Genomic DNA, 23,628 nt, shown 5'->3' with positions numbered 1-23,628 from the left:
CTGTTTGAAAAACAACCCAGTGGCCAGGCGACAGGCACGGCTAGAAGAATTCGGATAGGAATAGAGCCAGGAGACTATTGGCAGGTAGATTTCGTAGAACTACCAAGAACCCGAGGATACAAATACCTGTTAGTGGGGGTTGACACATTCTCTGGGTGGCCAGAAGCCCTTCCCTGTCACATGAACCAAGCAAAGGAAACAGTTAAGTGGTTACTATGGGAGATTATTCCCAGGTTTGGGGTACCCCTAGGTGTATCATCAGATAGGGGACCCCATTTCATAGCTACAGTAGTAAGAGAGGTAAGTAGATTGCTGGGGATAACTTGGGACCTCCACACACTGTGGAGACCCCAGTCAAGTGGACAGGTAGAGAGGATGAATCAGACGCTAAAAAGGCAAATCAGTAAAATATGCCAAGAAGCCAAATTGCAGTGGCCCCAGGCTTTGCCAATAGCACTGTTGAGGATTCGGATAAAGCCTAGGAGTGGGATGTCAGTCAGTCCTTATGAGACATTGTATGGGAAACCATATGAATCTCCTGAATCTAACCCTAATGTACACGTCACAGGAAAACAGGAGGTGTATAATTATGTTCTTTCTCTCTGGAAAACTTTAGCTCGGCTCCGGAGTATCCTCATGTGGAATAGACCACTGACTCTCGAGAACCCAGTTCATAACATACATCCAGGAGACGAGGTGTACATCAAAAACTGGAACGAGGAACCGCTGAAAGAAAAGTGGAGTGGACCCCATCAGGTACTACAGACCACCTTTACAGCAAAGTAGCCGGCGTGGACCCCTGGATTCACTATACCCGAGTGAAGAAAGTCCATCCTGGAACACGGACTGTGTAAACTCTGGAATGAAAAAAGGCTGCAGATAAGATGCGTTTAATTGCTTTCAGAATGCTATCAGTAATTGTGCTAATGTTATGCTTATTAATATCTTTGGGATGTGGAATGCAAAGTGATCAACTAACCACTCTTCATTCTAGAATGAAGAGAGGTACAAACAGAAACACAGGTGATATAGGTTTCTAATGCAGTTCGGGCTGAGAATGTAATGATTGGATTAGTCAAAGATTTTGCCAAAATGCAAAACACCAGCCGAATAACTGCCTGTCTGCCAATACCAAAGGCAGCAGGAGACCCAGTAAATTGGGGAATCATAACATCAAAACTACCTGAAATACAAAAGAACAAAACAATTACATGTAAACAGGTACTCGAATCAAGGCAAGTTACAGAAACAACTCTGGTATGGGAATGTGAGGCCAAGGATAAGAAAGATCAGATAGAACCTTGGGACAGTGTGTGGTCTGTGAGTATTCTTCAAAGATTCCAATATACGGCAAACACCCCTTGGTGTATTAAGTGGGAAGGCCCTGAGAATGAAACAGATCCAGCAATAACGAACACTGACACTAGTAGCAGAACGAGGGCAGACAAAGTAAATTGGTGGGCATGTAATAAAACTTACGACTGCACTTCAGACGATGAAGAGATAAAACAGTTGCCACCCCTGGAAATAGCCCTACAAATTGGTTGTTCTTGCAGAGGGATCAAACATAAACAAGGCAGAATGAATTACAGAGTAATTATAGGGTGTACCAAGGTTACAGTCCGAGGTCCAGGACAATTTGTATGGGCAGCAAGTGATGGTACCTGGACAACACATCTGCCTGTAGACAGGAAAGTAAAGGAGATTCCTTTAGGCCTGCCAACCTTATGTCCAATTTGGAAAAAGTCCCCATTTAATGGAAAACATGAACTTCTGCAGACAAGAGCAAGACGAGAAGTTCTAGACAATGAAAATCCAGATGACACTTGGCAAGAACCCTCTAGTGGAGTGAAATTTGGATGAGCCCTAGAGTCATTGCTTGGTCCTATAGCAAACTATCAGAGCAGAGAGATGCTGTACGAACTTAGAGGTCAGGTAGATAGACTGGCAAAAGTCATCCGGGAAGGATTTAAAGAATTAAATTTACAATTAGAAGCCACCACAAAAATGACTTTACATAATTGATTAGCCCTAGATATGTTACTCCTGGAAGAGCATGGAGTATGTGGATTTTTAAAGGGACAAGTTGATCATTGCTGCATTCATATCCCAAATGTAACTGCAGATGTAGGATATGACATCAATCAATTGAAACAAATAGAGCATGAAGCATAAGAAGAGCAAAAGGATTTGGCTACAAGCTGGTTAGGAAAAATCTTTAAAGGATTAGGGTGGAATGTGAGTTCATGGATTAAATCTATCATTGAGAGTGCGATAATCTTACTAATTGTATTCTTAGCAATTTGGTTAGTTTGTAGCATCTTAAAGGGAGAGATACAGAAGAAAACATCCTGGAACCAGAGGATAATAAAGGCACTAACACAAGATCCATGCGCACCATCTTCTGGTTCTCCAGTTCGTAACAATGGAACCAAGAGGCCATTGTGACACAGTGAGACCCCATGAATCCAAAAGTCCACTGTGATATTGCAAGGCCTCATGGAACCATGGAGACAGCATTTAGAGACTTCATGGCCTCATGGAACCAAGGGGCCATTGTGATAATGAGAGTACTCATGGAATCATGGATACCATTGTGACACGTTGAGGCCTCATGGAATAAGCAAAGCATTGCGACACTGTGAGGCCTCATGGAACCAGTGAGACCATTGTGACCCTGGGGGTCCCCACAGAACCAAGAGGGCCATTGTGATACTGTGGGGCCTCGTGAAACCAGGAGGCCTTTGTGACACTCAGGGCTGCCTGGAAGCAAAGGTCCATTGTGACATTGCAGGGCCTCGTGTCATCAGTGGTCCATTGTGACATTAAGAAACCAAGGGGGACCATTGTGACACTGCAGGGATGCATGGAACCAAGGGGCCATGGTGACATTGTGAAACCCCGTTGAACCAAGGGTTCATTGTGACGCTGCAGGGCTGCATGGAACCAAAGCTCCAGGGTGACACAGAGGGGCCTCCTGTCATCAATGGTCCATTGTGACACTGGGAAGCCAAAGGACACCACTGTGATACCGCAAACCCCCAAGGTCCAAAGGTCCATTGTGACATTGCAGGATCATGGAACAGAAGAGTCACGTACATTGTGGGGCCTGTGGAACCACAGAGACCATTGTGATGCTGCAAGGCCTCATGGAATCATTGGGACCACTGTGACACTTGGGGCCTTCTGGAACCTGGGGGCCACTTTGACATTGTGTGACTCCACTGAACCAAGGGTCCATTATGACACTGCTGGACCCCATGGAATCAAGGCACCATTGTGAAATTATGGAGCCTCTTAAAACCAAGGGGACACAGAGCATGTCTAACTGGTTTGGCCTCCCATGGACTGCCTGACTGGTCCAACTGACCTTGGCATGTTGAGGGTCGCCTCTCATCTGCTATTGAAACACTGGGGCTCTGTGTTTTCCTTCCCAAAGAGAAAGAACTGTCCTTCTCCTCCAGGCACCCATGGCCAGAATTGTGATTTCACCTCCAAATTTCCTTATATCCAGGGATTGTTCCCATAGCAATATTGCCAGGACAAGTCTGGCTGGCAGTGGTTTCACAAGGGTCATGTCTCTTCTATCCACAAAACCCTGGGGAAGGCTCCGTGCTCTCCTTCCTTTGGGAAAGAACTGTCCTGCTTCTCCAGGAACCCATGGCTGAGACTGGGCTTCCACCTCCAAAATTCCCTGTATTCAAACACTGTTCCCAGACAAAATCTGCCATTACTGACAAGTCTGGCTGGCCTTGGCCCAGTGAGGCTCTCACCTGCCTTCCAAACACTGGGGCTCTGTGCTTTCCTTCCTGTGGAAAAGAATTGTCCTTCTAGTCCAGGTGCACATAGCCAGAATTGGGGTTCCACCTCCAACATTCCCAATTGTGACAGACTAGAGGAGGCTGTTGGCTAGAAATATTTCATGTGTGGGGAGGATGAAGGGGCAGGTCCAGCCTTGCCCTGCCCTGGAACCATGGCACTGCCCTGCCCTGTATCCCAATCCCCCCAGAGCGTCTATCCCAGCCCAGCAGTGTCTGCCAGTCCCTGGCACAGCACAGGCAATGCTCCACAGCCACCTCTGCAGCCCCCAGCCCAGCTCCTGAGAGACCAAATGAGCCCAAGTCCCACCTGGGGGAAGGGCCCAGGGAGACCAAGGGGTATTGAAGGCTGACCACAAGGCAAGCACACATCTTGGCCCTACCTCCTCTTGGAATGTCCATCTGAACAACACTGGAATCCAGGAGTTGGTGGCTGTATGTGTGCTCCTCTGTACCTTTTATGTCTTTCTCTCTTTCTAATTCCCTCTTCTTGCAAATTTTGATTAACATTACATTGAACAGGCTTAGAGTTTGTGAAGTTGAATGGGCCAAGGTAATGCTTTGAGAAGTGTTTTCTGTTGATTGAATGTTGTATTAAACCTTTTGCCAAAGTTTCTCTGTTTTTTTAAAGTTCGCAATAAAGACTGTTTAGTTGTTTTGAGCTCCTAAGAATGTCTTGTTGGTATTTCTCCAGTACATCCTACTCAGAGTACACAAATAATTGTAATTCCTTTTAAATGTCTCATTGAGGGAGTTTTTTGGGGAATGGCAGTCAGAGCTTGTGTGTCCTGCTTGACACAGCCCAGGCAGGGCTTTCCCAGCCACATTGCACACTCCATTTCCCAGCTGGAGCTGCTGGTGCCTCTGAGTTGTGCTGCCCCAGCCCCAGGGACACACTCCTTGTCTGCCCATTCCTCCATGGTCTCTGGGCAGGGATGGCCTCAAGTGGGGGCTGCTGACATCCACAGCAACTTGGAGGCTGCTGCTGAATTTGACTGCTCCAGAGGCTTGTTCAGTCTTCAGCTCTTCAGTGCAGGAATTCAGTGTCCCAGGGCTCATTAACATTGAGAACACCTTAACAAGCCAAGACTCTGGGAATAATTTGATTTAAGTGTTCAAATCTGATTAGTCAGATTTCAGAAGCCTATTCAATGTGAATACCCTGGATTAAAAAGACAGCAAGAAAAGATTTTTTTAGGTCCTGTAATTTTTTTTTCACTACTAATTCATTGACATGTGCAATCTCCAATTGACACTGAATCCAAGTTCCTCCTCATGCCCTTTAAATGGATATGGAAATCAAGACACTCATGGTTGACAATAAATCAGACTCTGTCCCTGCCCCCACCCCACCATTTCCCCCATCCAAGCCCTGGCACTCAGAGCAGCCTTGTGCAAATCTGAGCTCCCTCCAGCCCACACTGGACCTAACCAACAGACCACAGTTGAACAGGTTACAATTTAATAACAATCACACAATTAAAATAACTATCACACAATTACAAACTCTTCCCTGAGCCATGTGCAACGTCCCGGCAGTGTCTGATGAGTCCATCATTCACAAGTGATTTCCATACTAAAATTTATTTCACACAAATATGGTTCTGTGATAGATATAAACACAAATAAGTTCTTGTATCAGGATTCTCATCCTGGAGTGAGGACAGAACAGCTCGAACAATTCCTGATTTGCAAAGCTGTCAGCGGTGAATGGAGAAGGGAGGTCAGGCTGCTCTTGGTGTTGAGGAAATGCTGAAACCAGCCTGACTCATTTCATCCACTCATGTCCTGGCTGATCTCCCCTCTTTCCCCTTCCACCCATTGGCTTTTGTCTCCCACCAGGCCCCCAAAGAAGAAGAGCCTGGCTCTGTGTTCTCCATCCCCTCCTGGCTGGCACTGCCAGGCTGGGATGAGGAGCCCCTCAGCCTTCCCTGCTCCAGGCTGGACAAGCCCAGCTCCCTCAGCCTCTGCTCACAGCTCCGGACAAAATTGGTACTTCTCCAAAATTCTCTACATGCAAGGGTTTCTCCTGGACAAAAGCTGCAAGGACAGACAGGCCTGGCTCAGTTTGGCTCTGGTGATCGCCTCTAATCTGCCCTGGAAACTCTGGGGCTCTGTCCTTTCCATCCTGAGGGAAAGAACTGGCCTTCTCATCCAGGTGCTCATGGGCTGAAATTGGGATTCTTCCCGCCAAATCCCATATATCTGAGATACAGAATATTTATACCTGAGATACAAGATATTTATTCTTTTGCTCCCAGATGAAAGCTGCCAGGACAGGCAGATCTGGCTGGCCTTGGCCTCTAGTGGCTGCTGTTTATCAGCTCCTGGAAGACTGGGGCTCCATGCTTTCCTTCCTGCTTTCCTTCCAATGGAACCATGATGACACTTCAGGGCCTCATGGATCCAAGGGACCATTGTGACACTGTGGGGCTTCATGGAACCAAGGACACAATTGTGGCTCTGTTGGGCTGCATGGTCCCAAGAGGCCAGTGTGAAGCAGCAGGGCTTTGTGGAACCAAGAGGCCATTGCTGCATTTCAGGGCCGCATGGATCCAAAGGGCCGCTGTGATCCTGCAGGGCACCGTGGATCCATGGAGAGCATTGTGGCATTGCAAGGCCTCATGGAATCATGGAGACCATTGTGACACTGTGGGGCCCCACAGAACCAAAGGGCCAATGTGACCCTGCAGGGCCTCTTGGAAGCACGGGGCGACTGTGACACTGCAGAAGCAAGGAGGACATTGTGATATAGCCAAGCACCATGAAACCAAGGGAACGTGGAACGGGTCTGGCTAGCTTGGCCACCCAGGGCCCACTTGACAGGCCCAGATGATCTTGGAATCCTGAGGGCTGCCTCTCATCAGCCCCTGGAGAACTGGGGCTCCGTGCTTTCCTTCCTATGGAAAAGAAACATTTGTCCTTCCAGGTGCCCACAGCCAAAATTGATACTCCCCTCAAAAATTCCCTGTGTGCAAGGGTTCTCCCAGACAAAAGCTGCCAGGACAGAGAGCTGTGGCTGGCCTTGGCCTCTGCTGGTCACCTCTCATCTCAAGGAAACCCTGAGGAAAGTATTTGAACAGGTTTGACTACTGGAACATCAATGAGTTTCACGCTCTTAAAAACTCAGATGCTCTTGTGATTATGTGTATTTTCTTTCTTATTGTGTATTATGTGTGAAGTATTATTTTCAGCTAAAATTATTATTCTTATTACTTTCCAAGAGTTATCTGAAACAAAACAGGTCATCTAAATATGACTCCAGGTCACCTGTATAAGCAAACACAAGAAACAATCCAGCAGGAATTATTTGTCCCTGCTCCCATCTATCACATCTCTGGAGGTGGAGGTGCAGCCCCAGCATTTGGGAGGGCTCAGGGGCTCACAAGCTCAGCTCCCACCCAGAGAACTTGCAGACCCTGGGCTGCTCTTCTTGGCCCCTGCACACTCAGCCAGGCTGAGATGGACACTGATGGTTTCTGTGCCAGGCTCTCTGAGCCCAGCCCAGCCCCCTGCAAGCTCTGCCAGCTGCCCTGAGCTCTAGGCAGCACCAAGGGCCTCTCCCTAGCCCAGCCCAGCCGGCTCTGGCCCCACAGCTCTGCTCAGGCCAGGCTGCTCTGGGCACTGCCCCACGGCCTCAGCCCCTAGCAAGGGCACAGCAGCAGCTGCAGCTGCCACAGGACTCAGCCCCAGCATGGGGGAACGTGCCTGGCCAAGGGAAAGGAGGCTCCCTGGGTGTCCTGCTCTCCTCTGCAGGAGATGCTGAGGGCTCTGCAGCCCCTGCTGCCATCCCATCTGCCCAGGGCAGCACAAGAGCCCTGGCCTTGGTGCCCTCAAGAGCTGCTCCTGCTGCAGGCCCAGGGCCCATGCCAAAGATGGGGCAGCCACAAAGCTGTGCCCATTTCTGCTCATTGCTGCTCTGATTAGATGGTTCCTCAGAACCTTGGAGCTTGGTGATGAATTTTACTTTGCCAGAGGCCTCTTCTTTCTTGAGCTCTTCAGTTCAGGAATTGAGTGGCAAAGGCTCATAAACATTTGTTCAAAACACCAAAACAAGACAACCCCATGGGAATAATTCAAATCTTCAATTCTTCTGTGGTTAATTAGGCAGATTTCAGAAGTGTATTCAAAGTGAATATACCATATTGAAAACAATGCACAGAGAACTGTTTTGTCCTGTTTTCTTTTCTTCTTTATAGATTGATATCAGCAATCGCCAGTTGATATTGATCCCCAGCCCCTCCTAATGCAGTCTGAGCAGATATGAAAATCAAGACCCTTCATGGCTGACAATCAATCACACTTTGTTCCTACCCCCACCCCACCATTTCCCTCATCCAAGCCCTGGCACTCAGAGCAGCTGAGGAATGGAGTCACATCCAGGGGTGTTCCCAGGGCTCAGGACTGGGTCCAGGTCAGTGAAATCTCTTTATTGCTGATCTGGACGAGGCCATCGAGGGCACTCTCAGTCAGTTCCCAGGTGAGTCCAAGCTGGGTGGGAGTGTGGCTATGCTGGAGGGCAGGAACCTCTGCAGAGGGATCTGGACCAGCTGGAGCCATCCATGGGCCCAGGACAGCTGGATGAGGTTCACCAAGGCCAAGGGCTGAGTCTGTCCTGGGCTCACAACCACCCCAAATCCCTGGCTGTGCCCTGCCCCTGATCCCCCAGCCTGTCCTGTTTCCTTCATCCCTGCATTGCCAGGGACTTTCTGTGACAAGGGAGCTCTGCTCTGGGCATGGAGGGAGGTGCAGGTGCCACCACTGGAGTGGGAACAAGAACTCAGCAGGTTTGAGTCCTTTGGGGGTCAGGAACTGGTGACACTCAGAGGCACAGAAAGTTTCTCTTCATGGACAACAGACCATAGTTGGAAAGGACACAATTTAATAACAATCATGCTCTTCCCTGAGCTATGTGCAATGTCCAAGCAGTATCTGATGAGTGCACCTTCCACAGGTGATTTGCATACTAAAATTAATTTTAGACAAACATGGTTCTGTGATAGATATAAACACAATAAAGTTATTGTATCAGGATACTCATCTTGGAGTGGGGGCAAAACATCTCAAACAATTCCTGATTTGCAAAGCTGTCAGTGGTGAATGGAGAAGGGAGGTCAGGCTGCTCTTGGTGTTGAGGAAATGCTGAAACCAGCCTGACTCATTTCATCCACTCATGTCCTGGCTGATCTCCCCTCTTTCCCCTCCCACCCATCAGCTTTTGTCTCCCACCAGCCCCCTGTGAAGAGCCTGGCTCTGTGTTCTCCATCTCCTCCTCGCTGTCACTGCCAGGCTGGGACGAGGAGCCCCTCAGCCTTCCCTGCTCCAGGCTGGACAAGCCCAGCTCCCTCAGCCTCTGCTCACAGCCCAAGGGCTCCAGCCCCACCTTGGAGGCCCTTCCAAGACCGTGATCCAGCTGCCAGTCATCTTTCCTGCCCTGGGCAACCCAAACCAGGCCACAGTGACCTGGACAATCCCCGTCCTTGATGTCCTGGTCACACAGTCCTGGGCCCTTGTCCCCATGTCAGGCTCTGGCGTGGATCCTGTGGAACATCCTTTGGTGGAGGCTGTGGCTTCAGGTGGGCCGGGGGGATCCCGGGGGACAGGGACCCCACTGAGCATGAACAGCATTGGACTTGTTGGGAGAAACTGTGAGGGGGAGCGGGGGCAGAGTGACCAACCCAGTGACCTCACATAGCCCTGCTGGGATGTCACACAGCCCCTCTGGGATGTCACAGCCTGCTCTAGGATGTCACACCCTGCTCTGTGATGTCACAGCCCATTATCTAATGTCACACAGCTGGTCTCTGATGTCATACCAGAGTCTGTGATGTCATAATCTGCACTGTGATATCACAGCTGGCTCTGTGATGTCACAGAGACAGTCAATGATGTCATAGCTGCTCAATGACTTCACATAACCCACTCTGTGATGTCACAGCCAACTCTGTGACTTCATGCTACCAGATCATAAATTGTCTCCACCAGCTGAGCTCACACCTGGAGCTTGTTCTCCAAAGCCCAGGTCTATGGAAACCACACAATGCCCATTGTGTGAGAAGGGAACTGGACGTTCAGCAGCCTCAGCGTCCTGCCAGCTCAGCCAGGCTCACTGGAATATTGGGGTCCACGACCACCAGGGACCACCAGAGAGACCTCCAGGACAGAAGAGCACATGGATTAAAGGGAGGGGGAATATGCTAAAGATTTTGGGGAAATGATTATCACATGCGTGAAAAAGAATAGAAAATCACCAAATTTGCAGATGACACCAAGCTCGGTGTGAGTGTAGATCTGCTGGAGGGTAGGAGGGCTCTGCACAGGGCCACAGGGCCCTGGACAGGCTGGATCCAGGGCCCAAATCCAACAAGGTGAGGTTTAAAAAGTGCAAGTGCCGGGTCCTGCACTTTGACCACAACAACCCCTGCAGTGCTACAGGCTGGGGACAGAGGGGCTGGACAGCAGCCAGGCAGAAAGGGACCTGCAGGAACTGATGGACAGCAGGCTGGATATGAGGCAGCAGTGTGCCCAGGTGGGCAAGAAGGCCAATGGCTCCTGGCCTGGATCAGAAATGATGTGGCCAGCAGGAGCAGGGCAGGGATTCTTCCCCTGCACTCAGCACTGGTTGGGCAGCACCTCGAGTGCTGTGTCCAGTTCTGGGCCCCCAATTTAGGAAGGACATGGAGGGGCTGGAGCGTGTCCAGAGAAGGGCAACAAGGCTGGGGAGGGGTCTGGAGCAAAAGAGCTTTGAAGAGCAGCTGAGGGAGCTGGGGTTGTTTATCCTGAAGGAGGCCCAGGGGAGACAAGGCGGTGTCAGGGCACAGGGTAGACTTGATGATCTCCATGGCCTGTTCCACCCCTGCTGATTCTGGTATTCTCTGAAACCACCCTTGGAGCAGTCGCAGGATGAGCCCTGAGCCTCCTCTGCAGAAGCTCCAGCATCCCAGGTCCCTCAGCTTCTCCTGCCAGCCCCAAAGCCCATCCTGTCAGTCCTGCAGAGCCTCTGCAGCTCCTCCTCATTGCCCAGAACAGGGAGCCCCAGAGCCAGACACAGCATCCCAGATGTGCCCCCCTAGCCTGGGGTGCCTCTGGCAAGGGAGCAGCACCAGGCACTGCAGGAGCCTGCAGACAATTCCTGCAGCACTTGTAGGATGATCCTCCTGCCCAAGGGACATTCCCATGGTGCCAAGTCAGGAACTGCAGTGGGGAGTGGGGCCAGAGAGGAAAGGGCAAACAGAGATGGGCTGTTTGCAGGGCAGGGAACAGGGCTGGGCAGTAGGAAGAAATTTGTATCAGGAAGAGGAAAGAAAGAAAAGGTGAAGCCAAGAAAATGCTCAGGGCAGTTTGGGGGTGGCTGCCAGGCAGCCCTGGCTCTGAGCAACAGTGCCTGCAGAGGGACAGGAAACTCACAGCTGATGGAAACAAATTTCTGGCTGACTGCAGAGGCCAGGACAAAGATGAGTGGTTTCCCAGGTGTCCCCAAGCCCTTGCTGGCCCCAGGGGCTGATGGCATTTGTGCTCCCTCAGGTTCATGTCCCCACACCAACAGCATGGGGGGGTAGTCCCGCCTGCTGTGTGCAATGCAAACAGGGGCTCCTGAGGCAGTGCTGCCGTGTCTGTGCCTGCAAGGATGGGGCACCTGTGTGAGCTGGGGGAGATGCCAGGGTTGCAGAGGGGGGATGTTGTTCACAGTTCCATGAGGATGCTCTGGGACACTGCCCTGGGCTGTCCAGCACACTGGGGATGGATCAGCCCCTGCTCTGCTGCTCATTCCCATCTCCCCCAGGACCCTTGCAGAGCCCCAACCATGCTGTTTTGCCCCCAGCCTGCCCACGACCAACCTGGGGCTGCTCATGGGGCTTTTCTGTGCTGAGCATTGGCCTGGCCGTGTTCTTGAGAGAGCCTGGGCAAAGAGCCTGGAGCCCCCAGGCCCTGGGCTGAGACGTCAGCGCTGCCCCAGCAGTGCCCATGGCCTGTCCCTGCTGCAGCCCTGGCACTGCCACCCTCAAGACTGTGCCCAGCCCCGAGAGCACTCAGGCCCTACAGCAACACCAGGGCCACCAGGGCAGCGGGGCAGGGCCACGGCAGCAGCACTGGCAACACCAAGTGCTGCTGCTGTTGGGCACAGCTGCTGTGTCAGCACTGATCTGCCCCCAGCTCTGCACACAGATATTGCTGCTGCAGCAGCAGAGAAGGCAACAAAAGGGCATCTCTGCAGAAAACTCTGCTGGGACATCTCTTAGTTAATTTTAAGCCACTGAGAGCGCAGTTCCTCATTGACACAGTCTGTGCCCACAGGGCAGGTGGAGATAAACTAAATTAATGATAGCAGAAAGAATGACATTTCTTCATGGACAAGATTAATAAAAGTATTGCAAAAGAAAAGAACCTCCAAAATGAAACCAACAAGTATCAAAGATGACTTTTATTACAAGTTTGCAGAAATTAGCCAGCAGTTTAATGTTCCTGAAAGCATCCAGTTGTCAGTCTCCACACTGCAGCCTTGAGCTCCTGGTTCCTCAGGCCGTAGATGAGGGGGTTCAGGGCTGGAGGCAACACCGAGTACAGAACTGACAGGGCCACATCCAGGGATGGGGAGAACATGGAGGGGGGCTTCAGGTGAGCAAAGATAACAGTGCTGAGGAACAGAGAGACCACGGCCAGGTGAGGGAGGCAGGTGGAAAAGGCTTTGTGCCGTCCATGCTCAGAGGGGATCCTCAGCACAGCCCTGAAGATTTGCACATAAGAGAAAACAATGAACATGAAACAACCAAATGCTAAACAGGAACTAATAGCAATGAGCCCCAGTTCCCTGAGGTAGAATTTTGAGCAGGAAAGCTTGAGGATCTGTGGGATTTCACAGAAGAACTGGCCCACGGCATTGCCATAACACAGTGGAAGGGAAAATGTATTGGCCGTGTGCATGAGAGCAGTGAGTAAGGCAATGGCCCAGGCAGTTGCTGCCAAGTGGGCACAAGCTCTGCTGCCCAGGAGGGTCCCGTAGTGCAGGGGTTTGCAGATGGACACGTAGCGGTCGTAGCACATGATAGTCAGGAAATAAAACTGTGATCCAAGGAAGAAGTAAATCAGAAAGAGTTGTGTGGCACATCCTATGTAGGAGATGTTCCTGGTGTCCCAGAGGGAATTGTGCATGGCTTTGGGGACAGTGGTGCAGATGGAGCCAAGGTCGCTGAGGGCCAGGCTGAGCAGGAAGAAAAACATGGGTGTGTGCAGGTGGTGGCCGCAGGCTACGGCACTGATGATGAGGCCGTTGCCCAGGAGGGCAGCCAGGGAGATGCCCAGCAAGAGGCAGAAGTGCAGGAGCTGCAGCTGCCGCGTGTCTGCCAATGCCAGCAGGAGGAAGTGCCTGATGGAGCTGCTGTTGGACATTTGTGCTGTCTTGGCAAGGGGACCTGTAGGAAAACTAATCATGAAATATTTATGTTTGGAGAGGACTTTAAATATCCCAGTAGAGCCTGGGGACACTTTTCCCCACTGCCTGCCCCTGGCTCTGCTGCTTGGAGCTGTCCCTGCCAGCAGCTGCTTCCCCGTGCCCAGGGTTGGGCCCTGCCAGTGCTGCCAGACCCCATCCCAGCTCTGGGGGCTCATCTCTGCCCTGCAGACACCTCCCAGCTCAGGCACTGCCCTGGGGCAGCTCTGGGTCTGCAGGCTCTGATGGCAAAGTCGGAGCAACCCTGAGGAGGCTGGAAAAGCAACACTGATACTGCCTGTGAGGGACCTGGTGCTGATTTCTGTCACTGCCGAGTTTAATCAGAACTGAGACAAAAGGTATTTATTTTCCTCAGCCTGAAATGCAAGATGAATATCTATGTGCAATTTCCCATCCAGGCAACCCAGAGCAGTAGATTCAAAAAGCAGGATTTTCCCTTTTATACAGCCCCTATCTGTACTCCCAGTATAATGTAATTGGAAATGTTCTGCAGTTAAATGTCATGCTGGAAGCAGTCCTGAAAAATGCAGCATCCTCACCACACAAGAACACTTCCAAGCCTTACCAGCAGTATCCATCCACCCAGATATTGTCCCCCAGCACTGGGAGCAGCTGCCAGAGCTGGCTGAGGAGAGCTGTCCCTGGAAAGCAGCAGAGTCCCTGCCCCAGCACAGCACCCTGGGATGCAGGACCCTGCTCTGCAGGACAGCCCTGGGCACCCCTGGCTGCTCTGCACAAGAGACAATCAGAGAATGTACTCACAGTGTCTGTAGGCATTGGGATGTTCCAGCTTTAGGAGATGGCTCCAGGAGCTGCAGCTGCATTGTCCTGCAGCCAGAGGTTCCTGTGCCAAGGGCTGGCAGTGATTCTGCTCCAGGAACTTCTCAGCACCTTCCCAGACCTGACTGATTGAAGCTCTCTGTGCTTCTGTGCTGTGCCTGAGGTGGCTGCAGGCAGTGTCCCAGCCCTGCTGGGCTGGCAGAAGAGCTGCTGATCAAGAGAAATGTGCTTTTGAAGCTTTGTTTGGTTACCAGGAGCTGCCTCTGTGCTGGGAGCCCAGCCCAGCTCATCAGCACAGACACAGCACAAGGACTTTAATGAGCCTCTGGGGCTTTGTGCTCAGGCCCTGAACATCAGTCCCTGAGAGGGAGCTGAAGAAACCTCTCCAGAACTCCAAGGCAGAATCACACTCCAAAGTTTCTTGGACTTTTAATGGGTCCCACCAAGGGACACGACTGAGAAAGTGTCTCCAGGCCCCAGGCAGAGCAGAGAACTGGAGGCAGTGATGACAGGTGGGGACAAAGAGAAGCCAAGTCTTGGTGCCTTGGGGCACAGCAGGGTCTGTGCCACCAAGGGCTGTGAGGAGACACCTTGTCCTGAGGCCCTGGGGCCTCCTGGCACAGCCCCATCCAGGCTGGGCACCGTTAGCCCCTTGTCCTGCCCTCAGCATCGCCCCCTAGCCCACATCCCAGTGGCCTCAAGGATCTGCTGGAAGGAGTCCATGGGGAGCCTTTCTCAGGAACGGCCCTGGGTGGGCTCCTTAATGCTCCCAGGGACTGCAGTTTTTTCAAAGGACTTTGGGTTTGGCTTTTGCCTTGGACTCTCTGAGAGGTTTCTACAATCATGGCCTCCAACTCTCTGCTGTAATTAGTCCCTGGAGAGGCTTACCAACACTCAGTGGGACTCATTATTGCTTCAAGGTACTTCGGTTTTTTAGGGTACTTAGTGTTTCCCTTTTGATACATACTCTGTGAAAAAGATTGTGCATTCACAGCCTCCAATTACCTGCTTTAATGAGTCCCTTGAGAGCCTTTATCAGTAATGACACTTAGTGGGCTCATTAATGCTTCAAGGTACTTCAGTTATTTTAATGTATTTAGTGTCGCCCTTTTGATACAGACTCTGGGAGAGTTTTGTGCAACCATGGCCCCAATTTTCTGATTTAATGAGTCCCTTGAGAGCTTTGTACTGACACTCAGTGGGGCTCATTAATACTTTGAGATACTCAAGTTTGTTAAGGTACTTTGGATTTTCCTTTCCACTCTGAATCTCTGAGAAGTTTTTGTGCCATCCTGGCCTCCAATTGTCTCCTCCAAGGAGCCTGTGTTGGGGATGGGCCTCAGAGGAACACATTCATGCTTTGAGACACTTTGGGTTTTCTTCTGACTTTGACTCCTGGAAAGGTTTCTGCAATCTCCTCCTGAGCCCGAACTTCTAGGGCTGAGCTCCAAATGCACCACAGGGATCATTAGGATCAAGCAAGTCCTGACAAACCATGGCTCTGCCCTAATTTCCCTCTGGTCTGGAGCAGTTCATTAGGAATATTTCTTTTTACAGTGATGGAGAAATATTTCATAGACCTTCTAAGAAATATGTAATCCTGTCTTAAAGGGTGTTTTTTATTGCTGTTCTTCTTATACAAGAGGTGATTGCAGCATTCTGTGATTGATATTGATACAGGGTCTCTCCTAAGGGGGTCTGGCCAGGTCAGAGAAATTATACCTTGATAGCCGACCAGTGTGGAAAACCTTGCCTCACATTCCCCAACCCCATGTGAGAAATGATTTTCACTTACAAAAATTTAAATGCTTTATTAAGACCTTATCAAAATACAGCAGAAGACTGAATAAAGAAATGAATACAGCACCAGGAGCAAATGATTCAGTCACCATGTACTTATCTCCAAAATGGATGGTCTGTCTTTTATACCTCCAACCCCTCACAAAGTCTTGTCAATCGACTCCTTCTTCACTGTCCAGTGGTGGAGATCACTGTCATGCACCTTGATTGGAGGTCAGGTGCTGCCATTGTAACAAACTGACCCTCCCAAATGCCCCGAATACTGAGGCCATCCTGTGATAACAATGCAAGGGGGAGGGAAAGGATAACTAAACATCTAGTTCTCTTAACATATATTTAATATTCGCCCCTTAATTGTGAGAATCAACCACAGAATCATTCATCTGTAACACCCCCCCCTTTTCTTTTTCTATAAGTCATTTTGCTTGAACAATTAAGTAAAAAATTTTCTCTCTCTCTTCAATGAGTCATACCAGCATCTGTTGATGTGGGCAAGGACCGTGGGAACAGGAGAAAAAAACCTCAGGTTTTCCCTAGACACACTTATTTGGAACGGACAAAAGGGAATCCCAGAGGTCCGGTATGGTTTTGACTCCCATCTACGTGCCTATGTGGCTTCTACCCATAGTCAGTGTATCTTAGGGGTAAGTACAGAGGCCAACTCGGTGCTGCCCTCCAGTCCTTGTGTATTAAAAGACAACTGAGGAATTATAGAGGTCTGGTATGGCCTTTTGTCCCTACTTTACCATGCCTATTGTGTTGCTACCCGCAGCAGGGCTATGGAGCCTTCTTGGTAGCAAACAAAGGGGCCAACTCGGTCTTGCCCTCCTTCTTTTGTCTTATTTACTTAAAGAAGTTGTCCCATTACCTTTTTCAGTCTTTTTTGTACTTCCCCTCAACAGATGCTGGTAATTCTCACCCATTAAATCAGGTGGACAGTTCTCAAGCTGGTTGGTGGAAGCTTGACTCTACTTTTTGGGCATCTTGGTTTTTTTCTGCTTGTCTTTCAGTCTCTGCTTGAGAGTCAATCTTGTTTCATCTGGCCTGGGTGTTACAGTCCACTCTTTGGGTTCTTCTAGTGGCCTTTGACTCTGTTGGCATGAGTCCATCCCCGCTCTGCAGTTCACACGGCTGATTTGGTGGTGAGCAGTACCTGAAAGGGACCTTCCCACTGGGGAGTTAGAGGCTGATCTCTCCATGACTTAATCATCACCCAATTCCTGGGATTAATATTATGGATTCTGAAATCCAGGGTGGCAGTTTGAGGAATTGCCCCTTTATGTCGTAGCCCTTCTAAGGTTTGTGCTATAGACATAACTTATTTCTTGGCATTGGTTTCCCCTTCCTCATAGGTGGCAACCTTCTGGGGTGAGGTCAGGAAGGGTAACCCAAACATCATTTCATAGGGTGACACCCCAAGATCTGACTGGGGTTGGGTTCTAATTCTTAATAAGGCCAAATGGAGACATTTTATCCATGACATTTGGGTTTCAATCGTTAGCTTAACTAGAGCTCTTTTAAGAATTTGATTCATTCTATCTACCAACCAGAACTCTGTGGATCCCATGGAGTGTGTAATTCCCATTTTATACCCAGGGCCTTAAAAACATTCTGCAATATCTTCGATGTGAAATGAGTTCCCCGATCTGAATCAATCTTTTTTGCCATCTCATATTGGGGAATGATTCATTCTAGAAGAGTTTTACTCACAACACTGGCACTGGCTTTCACAGTGGGTACCACCTCTACACAATGAGTCAAGTGATCTACTATCACTGGCAAAAACTTCCACTGTTGTACTTGGGGAAGTTCGGCACAGTCTATTTGGATGTTTTGAAAGGGCCTTAAGGCTAGTTCTTACTCTCCCCTGGGTGTTTTCCTCATGATTTTCTTATTCACTTTTTGACCTATCACACACCGTTCAGTTACTTGCTTAGCTATTCTGAAAATTCCGATGCAGCCCCAATCCCTTAGAAACTGATCACTTAGCACTTGTGTACCCCAATGTGTCATTCCACGTATGCCTTGTAACATTTTCCTGGCAAGGTGTTTATTCAATATTTGCTTCCCATCTGCTCATCTCCACTTCCCTTTGTTATCCTTCTTGGTTCCCATTTTAAGGAGTTCTTCCTCTTCTGTCCCACTGAATATGGGGACTTTTGCATTTCTCTCAGGGGTGTTAATACCATTATTAGTTTATCTGTCTCTGATTCAGTTGCATTTTTAGCTTCAAAATCAGCTAAGTTGTTCCCTCGTGCCTCCTGAGTTGCCTCTTTTTGATGCCCTTTCACATACACCACTGCTACTTCTTCTGGCAATCGTAAGGTTTCTAACTCTTCTAAGACAAAAGTTTCGTGAATCAGTCCCTTTCCTTTTGAATTTAATAGCCCCCTCTCTTCCTAAATTTTTCCAAAGTTATGCACTATTCCAAAAGTGTATTTTGAGTCCTGTATATATTGTTCCCCTTTTCTGTGCTAATGTTTCCAGACCTCATTTTAGGGCACACAACTCACACACTTGGGCTGACCAGTTGGAAGGTAACTTTCTCTTTTCTATGGCCACTAACCCTTCATGCACTATAGCATACCCCAATACTCTGTGCCCCTTTATTACTCGTGAAGATCCATTGAGGTACAATCATTTCCCACCTTGGAGTGTTTTATCTATTAGGTCTTCTCTTACTCTATTTTGATAGTTTATAACCTCTAGGTAATTATGTATTAGTTCCTCATCTGGTTCTCCATATAAAAACTGGGCAGGGTTGAGTTGGTTACCCACTGTTAGCTCTAAACCCTTATCTGTTAAGATGGCTTCATACTTTAGCACTCAAGAATCAATGAGCCATTTGTCAGCCTTTTGGCTCAGGGTACTACTTACTGAGTTAAGGATATATATCTTCAATTTTCCCCCAAAAGGTTAATTTTTTGCTTTCTGCTATGAGTAGGGCAGTCACTGCCACAGCCTGAATGCAGGCCAGCCACCCCCGGCTCACTAGGTCTAGCAGTTTTGATAAATAGGCCACTGGTTTCCTGGATCCTCCCCAGTCCTTGACTAGTTCTCCATGTGCTACCCCTCTTCCTACATCTACAGACAGATAAAAAGGTTTATGGCGGGAAGACGCAGTGCCAGTGCACTGACTAATTTTTGCTTTAAAGCTTCAAACTTTTGTTCGTCATCTTTTTCCCACCTAATCTCTTCTTCTACTAGCTTTTTATACAAGAACTGGATGGCCTGTGTGTATCCTTCAATACATAGCCTACAATATCCCAACAGGCCTAAAAACCTTCTGACTTCCCTCTTAGTTTTTGGTCATGGGAGTGAGACTATTCCTGTAATTCTCTCAGGTTTCAGCCACCAGCTCCCTTGACAAATCACATGTCCTAGGAATTTTTCTTCCCACTCTACAAATTGGAGAATCTCTTTTAATATTTGAAGTCCTTGATTCCCCAGAAAATTTAACAAAACTATGGTGGATTCCCAAACTTCTTTTTCCCATCCTGAGAAAAGCAAATAATTTACACATTGGATGAGCTTCATCTCAGGTTTAATGAAGAAGAGTTGTGTTACTTCTCCTAGGGCTTGACCAAACAGGTTTGGGGATTTGGAAAACCCTTGGGCTACCCTAGTCCACCAAAGCTGTTGCTTCCTCCCAGAATCGGGGTCCTCCCATTCAAAGGTAAATATATCCCACTCTCTCCTGCCAGTGGACACACCCAAAAAGCATCTTTTAGTTCTATCACACTAAACCACTGGTGTGATGGGGGGATAATACTCAGTAGTGTATAGGGGTTAGGCACTACTGGGTACTGTTTCACTGTTCTTTTGTTCACTTCTCCTAATCTTGGACAAGCCTGTATGTCCCATCTGACTTCTTTACTGGCAATAGGGTGTATTATGGGGGGACATACATGGTCCTAAGGTCCTGTCCTCAAGTAGGTCCTGGATCAGTGGCTGCAGTCCTTGTTTCCTTTCCAGGGAGAGTGGATATTGCTGTACACAAACTGGATGGTTCCCATTAACTATTTTCCTTACTATAGGTTTCATGTTTAATTTACCTCACATTTTTGGATTTGCCAACACCATCTCAAGAATTTTCACCTCATTTTCTTCCCTTAATTGGAGAATTTTAATTGCTATTTTACCTTTCTCTGGGAGCACTCCAATGTCAAACTGCACCTATAAATCCTGTCCTAATAAATTTCACTCTGGTTCTGGAACTAATGCAGCATCCCCAATTCCTATTTTATTTGTTCTTTCAAACTTTATTTGCATTATAACTGAGGCTTTCAAACCTTCCCCTTGTCTTGGTTTGAAAAGACAGGTGTCTGCTAATGAAAGCAGGAGCTGCCCCTGAAATGGAAAATGTAAAACCCCTCCCTCTGAATTGTTATAATTTTGAAATTAAGGGAGCTCAGATATGGGAGCAGGAATAACAGTTCTTTATTAGGGAAGAAAAAAAAATAAACAATGCAGTAATAAAAAAGAACTCTGACAGAGTCTGAAAATGACCTGACACTGTGTGGGTCAGGGTGTCGCTAGCAGTGCAATGAAAATAGTGGCTGCAGTACTTCTTCAGTCTTCCTGCAGACAGGTGTGGTTCTGTTGAAGCAGTGATCCTGTAGAAGTGTCTAGTTTTCCTCTGAATATCCAGGGGTGGTGTAGATAGGCCTGGTCTACCTCTGGGAATCCAGTGGAAAAGGCTGCTGCTCCTCTGGGAATTCTGTGGAAAGGCTGTTCTGGCATCCCAAAATCTCAGATTATATCCAGTTAGGAATGCTTGGTTCCTCCCTCTGGGGCGGAGCATCTCACAGCGGGATGATGCAGTTGTTATCAGTCTTGCAGTGATATTTAATAGCCCATTAACAGCGGATGTCTTCCCAGATGGAGGACTGGTTTGTGGAAGAGATAAACTGCCCAATTAACAGAAGATAACTGCCACACTTTTAACAGAAGGGAATAGAACACACAACTTACCTTGCAACCCAGGACATTATCCACACCTAATTCTATTTCCATCTGCATCACAATGAAACCTTTCACACAGTTCTCACTTAAGACTAAGTTTCCCTGTGGTACACGATGGCTTTCTCCATCTTTCTGCATTACCCACCAAGTGTTACCAGGTCCTTAAACAAAAACAATCCCACAGATGGATTTGTCTTTGCCTGAGGTGATATTAATCCAAACAGTCTTTCCCAAAATACCTTTAATGTGTACACCAGGGAGTTTATCTCCATCCACTGTGTGCAAGGGTCCAGACTGGGCAGGACCATCTCGACTGATGGACCCTCAGGTGTTGGCCATCCAGGTGGCTTTTGCTAAGTTCACTTCTGACTTTCTGAAAGCTTCCTCCCCTAAGTGCCTTCATGGTTGTCTTAATTAGTCCATTGCACTGTTCAACTTTCCCAGCAGCTGGTGCATGGAAGGCGATATGATATATCCATCCAATACCAGGTTCCCTGGCCCAGGTGTTAATAAGGGTGTTCTTGAAATGGGTCCCATTGTCCGACTCAATTCTCTCAGGGGTGCAATGTCTCCACAGGACTTGCTTTTCCAGGCCCAGGAGGATGTTCTGGCCAGTGGTGTGAGACACAGGGTGGGTCTCCAACATCAGTGGTGGCTTCCACCATGGTCAGCACGTAGTGCTTGCTTTGGCATGTCTGGGGCAATGCATGGAGTCAATCTGCCAGGCCTCCCCATACTTGTACTTGGACCACCGCCCACTGTACCACAGGGGCTTCACTCCCTTGGCCTGCTTGACGGCAGCACACGTCTCACAGTCATGGATAACCTGAGAAATACTGTCCATGGTTAGATCCGGTCCTTGGTCTCGTGCACACTTATAGGTGGCATCTCTGCCCTGATGGCCTGAGGCATCATGGGCCCATCGAGCTAGGAATAACTCTCCCTTGTGTTCCAAATCTAGGTCTATCTTGGACACCCATATCTTTGCAGCCTGGTCTACCTGTTCATTGATTTGGTGTTCCTCATTAGCCCGACTCTTGGGGACATGGGCATCTACATGGCGAACTTTCACAGGTAGCTTCTCCAACTGAATGGCAATGTCTTCCATTCATCAGCAGCCCAGACTGGCTTTCCTCTACACTGCCAGTTGGTCTTTTTCCACATTTCCAGCCATCCCCACAGAGCATTGGCTACCATCCACGAATCAGTATAAAAATAGAGCTTTGGCCACTACTCTCTCTCAGGAATGTCCAGGATCAGCTGTACAGCTTTGAGTTCAGCAAATTGACTTGATCTACCTTCTCCTTCGGTAGCTTATGCAGCCTGTTGTGTGGGGCTCCATACGGTTGCTTTCCACTTCCAGTTCATACCTACAATACGACAGGAACCATCAGTGAAAAAAGCGTAGCGTGTTTCTTCTGCTGGTAGATAGTTGTATGGTGGTGCTTCTTCAGCCCATGCTCTTGTTCCTCTTCATCAGTGAGACCAAAGTTTTCCCCTTCTGGCCAGCTTGTAATTCTCTCTAAAATCCCAAAGTGATTCAGGTTTCCAATACAGGCGCGCTTTGTGATCAGAGCAATCCACTTGCTCCATGTAGCATCGGTGGTGTGGTGGGTAGCGGGAACCTTTCCTTTAAAAATCCACCCCAGCACTGGTAAGTCGGGGAGCCAGGAGGAGTTGTGCATCCATGCCAATCACCTCCAAGGCGGCTTGAACTCCTTCATAGGCAGCCATGATTTCATTCTCTGTTGGAGTATAGTTGGCTTTGGACCCTCTGTAGCTTTGACTCCAAAATCCTAGTGGTCAGCCTTGAGTCTCCCCAGGCAGCTTCTGCCAAAGGCTCCAGGACCAGCCATTGTTCCCAGCTGCAGAATAGAGCATGTTCTTTACCTCTGGTCCAGTCCTGACAGAGCCAAGGGCTACTGCATGAGCAATCTCCTGCTTAATCTGGGTGAAGGCTTGTTGCTGCTTAGGGCCTCAGTGGAAAGTGTTCTTTTTGCGTGTGACCAGGTAAAGACGGCTCACAATCTGGCTGTACTTGGAGATGCGCATTCTCCAAAAGCCTATGGCGCCTTGGAAAGCTTGTGTCTCCTTCTTGCTGGATGGTGGAGACATAGCTGTGATTTTGTTGATGACATGAGGGGGAATCTGATGCTGTCCGTCTTGCCACTTTACTCCCAGGAACTAGATCTCTCGTGCAGGTCCCTTGACTTTTCCCTTCTTGATGGCACAACCGGCTTCTAGCAGAATCTGAATAATCCTCTCTCCTTTCTCAAATACTTCTGTTGCCGTGTTTGCCCACACAATGATGTCATCAATATATTGCAGATGTTCTGGAGCCTCACTTTTTCCAGTGCAGCCTGGATCAGTCCATGGCAGATGGTGGGGCTGTGCTTCCACCCCTGGGGCAGTTGATTCCGGGTGTACTGCACGCCACTCCAGGTGAAAGCAAACTGAGGCCTGCATTCTGCTGCCAGAGGAATGGAGAAAAACACATTAGCAATGTCTATAGTGGCGTACCATGTTTTGCGGAGAAAAGAAGAAACCTCACAACTTTATAAAAGTTGTAAAGCCCGGTATGTTTATTTACAGCGCGCGCCGGACGCAAGTCCCTCAACAAGGCATGCGTACCTCTGAAGACCTCGAGTCTTCTTTTATCTCCCTTCCAAATGCATATGCATACAGTTTCACAATAAGTTCATACATATTCATTCCGTGTGACATTTAGCACCAGTTCTTCTTTATCAAAGGAATTTCTAAGTCGGGGGCAAATCGACCTTGTGGTCTTTTCTGTTTTTCTTTCTCTGTCTCCTTGCT

The 23,628-nt window shown here is 48.8% G+C and overlaps 1 protein-coding gene and 1 pseudogene across 1 annotated transcript; one reads left to right on the top strand and one right to left on the bottom strand.

Annotated features, from left to right (window-relative positions):
- The window catches only part of LOC134429051 (olfactory receptor 14A16-like), a 76,138-nt pseudogene that overhangs the window by 41,132 nt on the left and 11,378 nt on the right, over nucleotides 1-23,628 (top strand).
- LOC134429485 (olfactory receptor 14A16-like) lies at nucleotides 12,273-13,205 on the bottom strand. The gene has a single exon (XM_063176684.1). It carries the CDS (start codon nucleotides 13,203-13,205, stop codon nucleotides 12,273-12,275), a length of 933 nt encoding a protein of 310 aa, XP_063032754.1.

This window comes from Melospiza melodia, chromosome 25, assembly GCF_035770615.1.
Source record: "Melospiza melodia melodia isolate bMelMel2 chromosome 25, bMelMel2.pri, whole genome shotgun sequence".
In the NCBI taxonomy this organism is placed as follows: Eukaryota; Metazoa; Chordata; class Aves; order Passeriformes; family Passerellidae; genus Melospiza; species Melospiza melodia.
Note: the sequence above shows the minus strand (reverse complement) of the source record. Positions and strands in the feature narration are given on the sequence as shown.

What these genes read in the sequence shown, in the direction of transcription:
- LOC134429485 (XM_063176684.1), bottom strand. Translation starts at nt 13,205, where the DNA reads ATGTCCAACAGCAGCTCCATCAGGCACTTCCTCCTGCTGGCATTGGCA.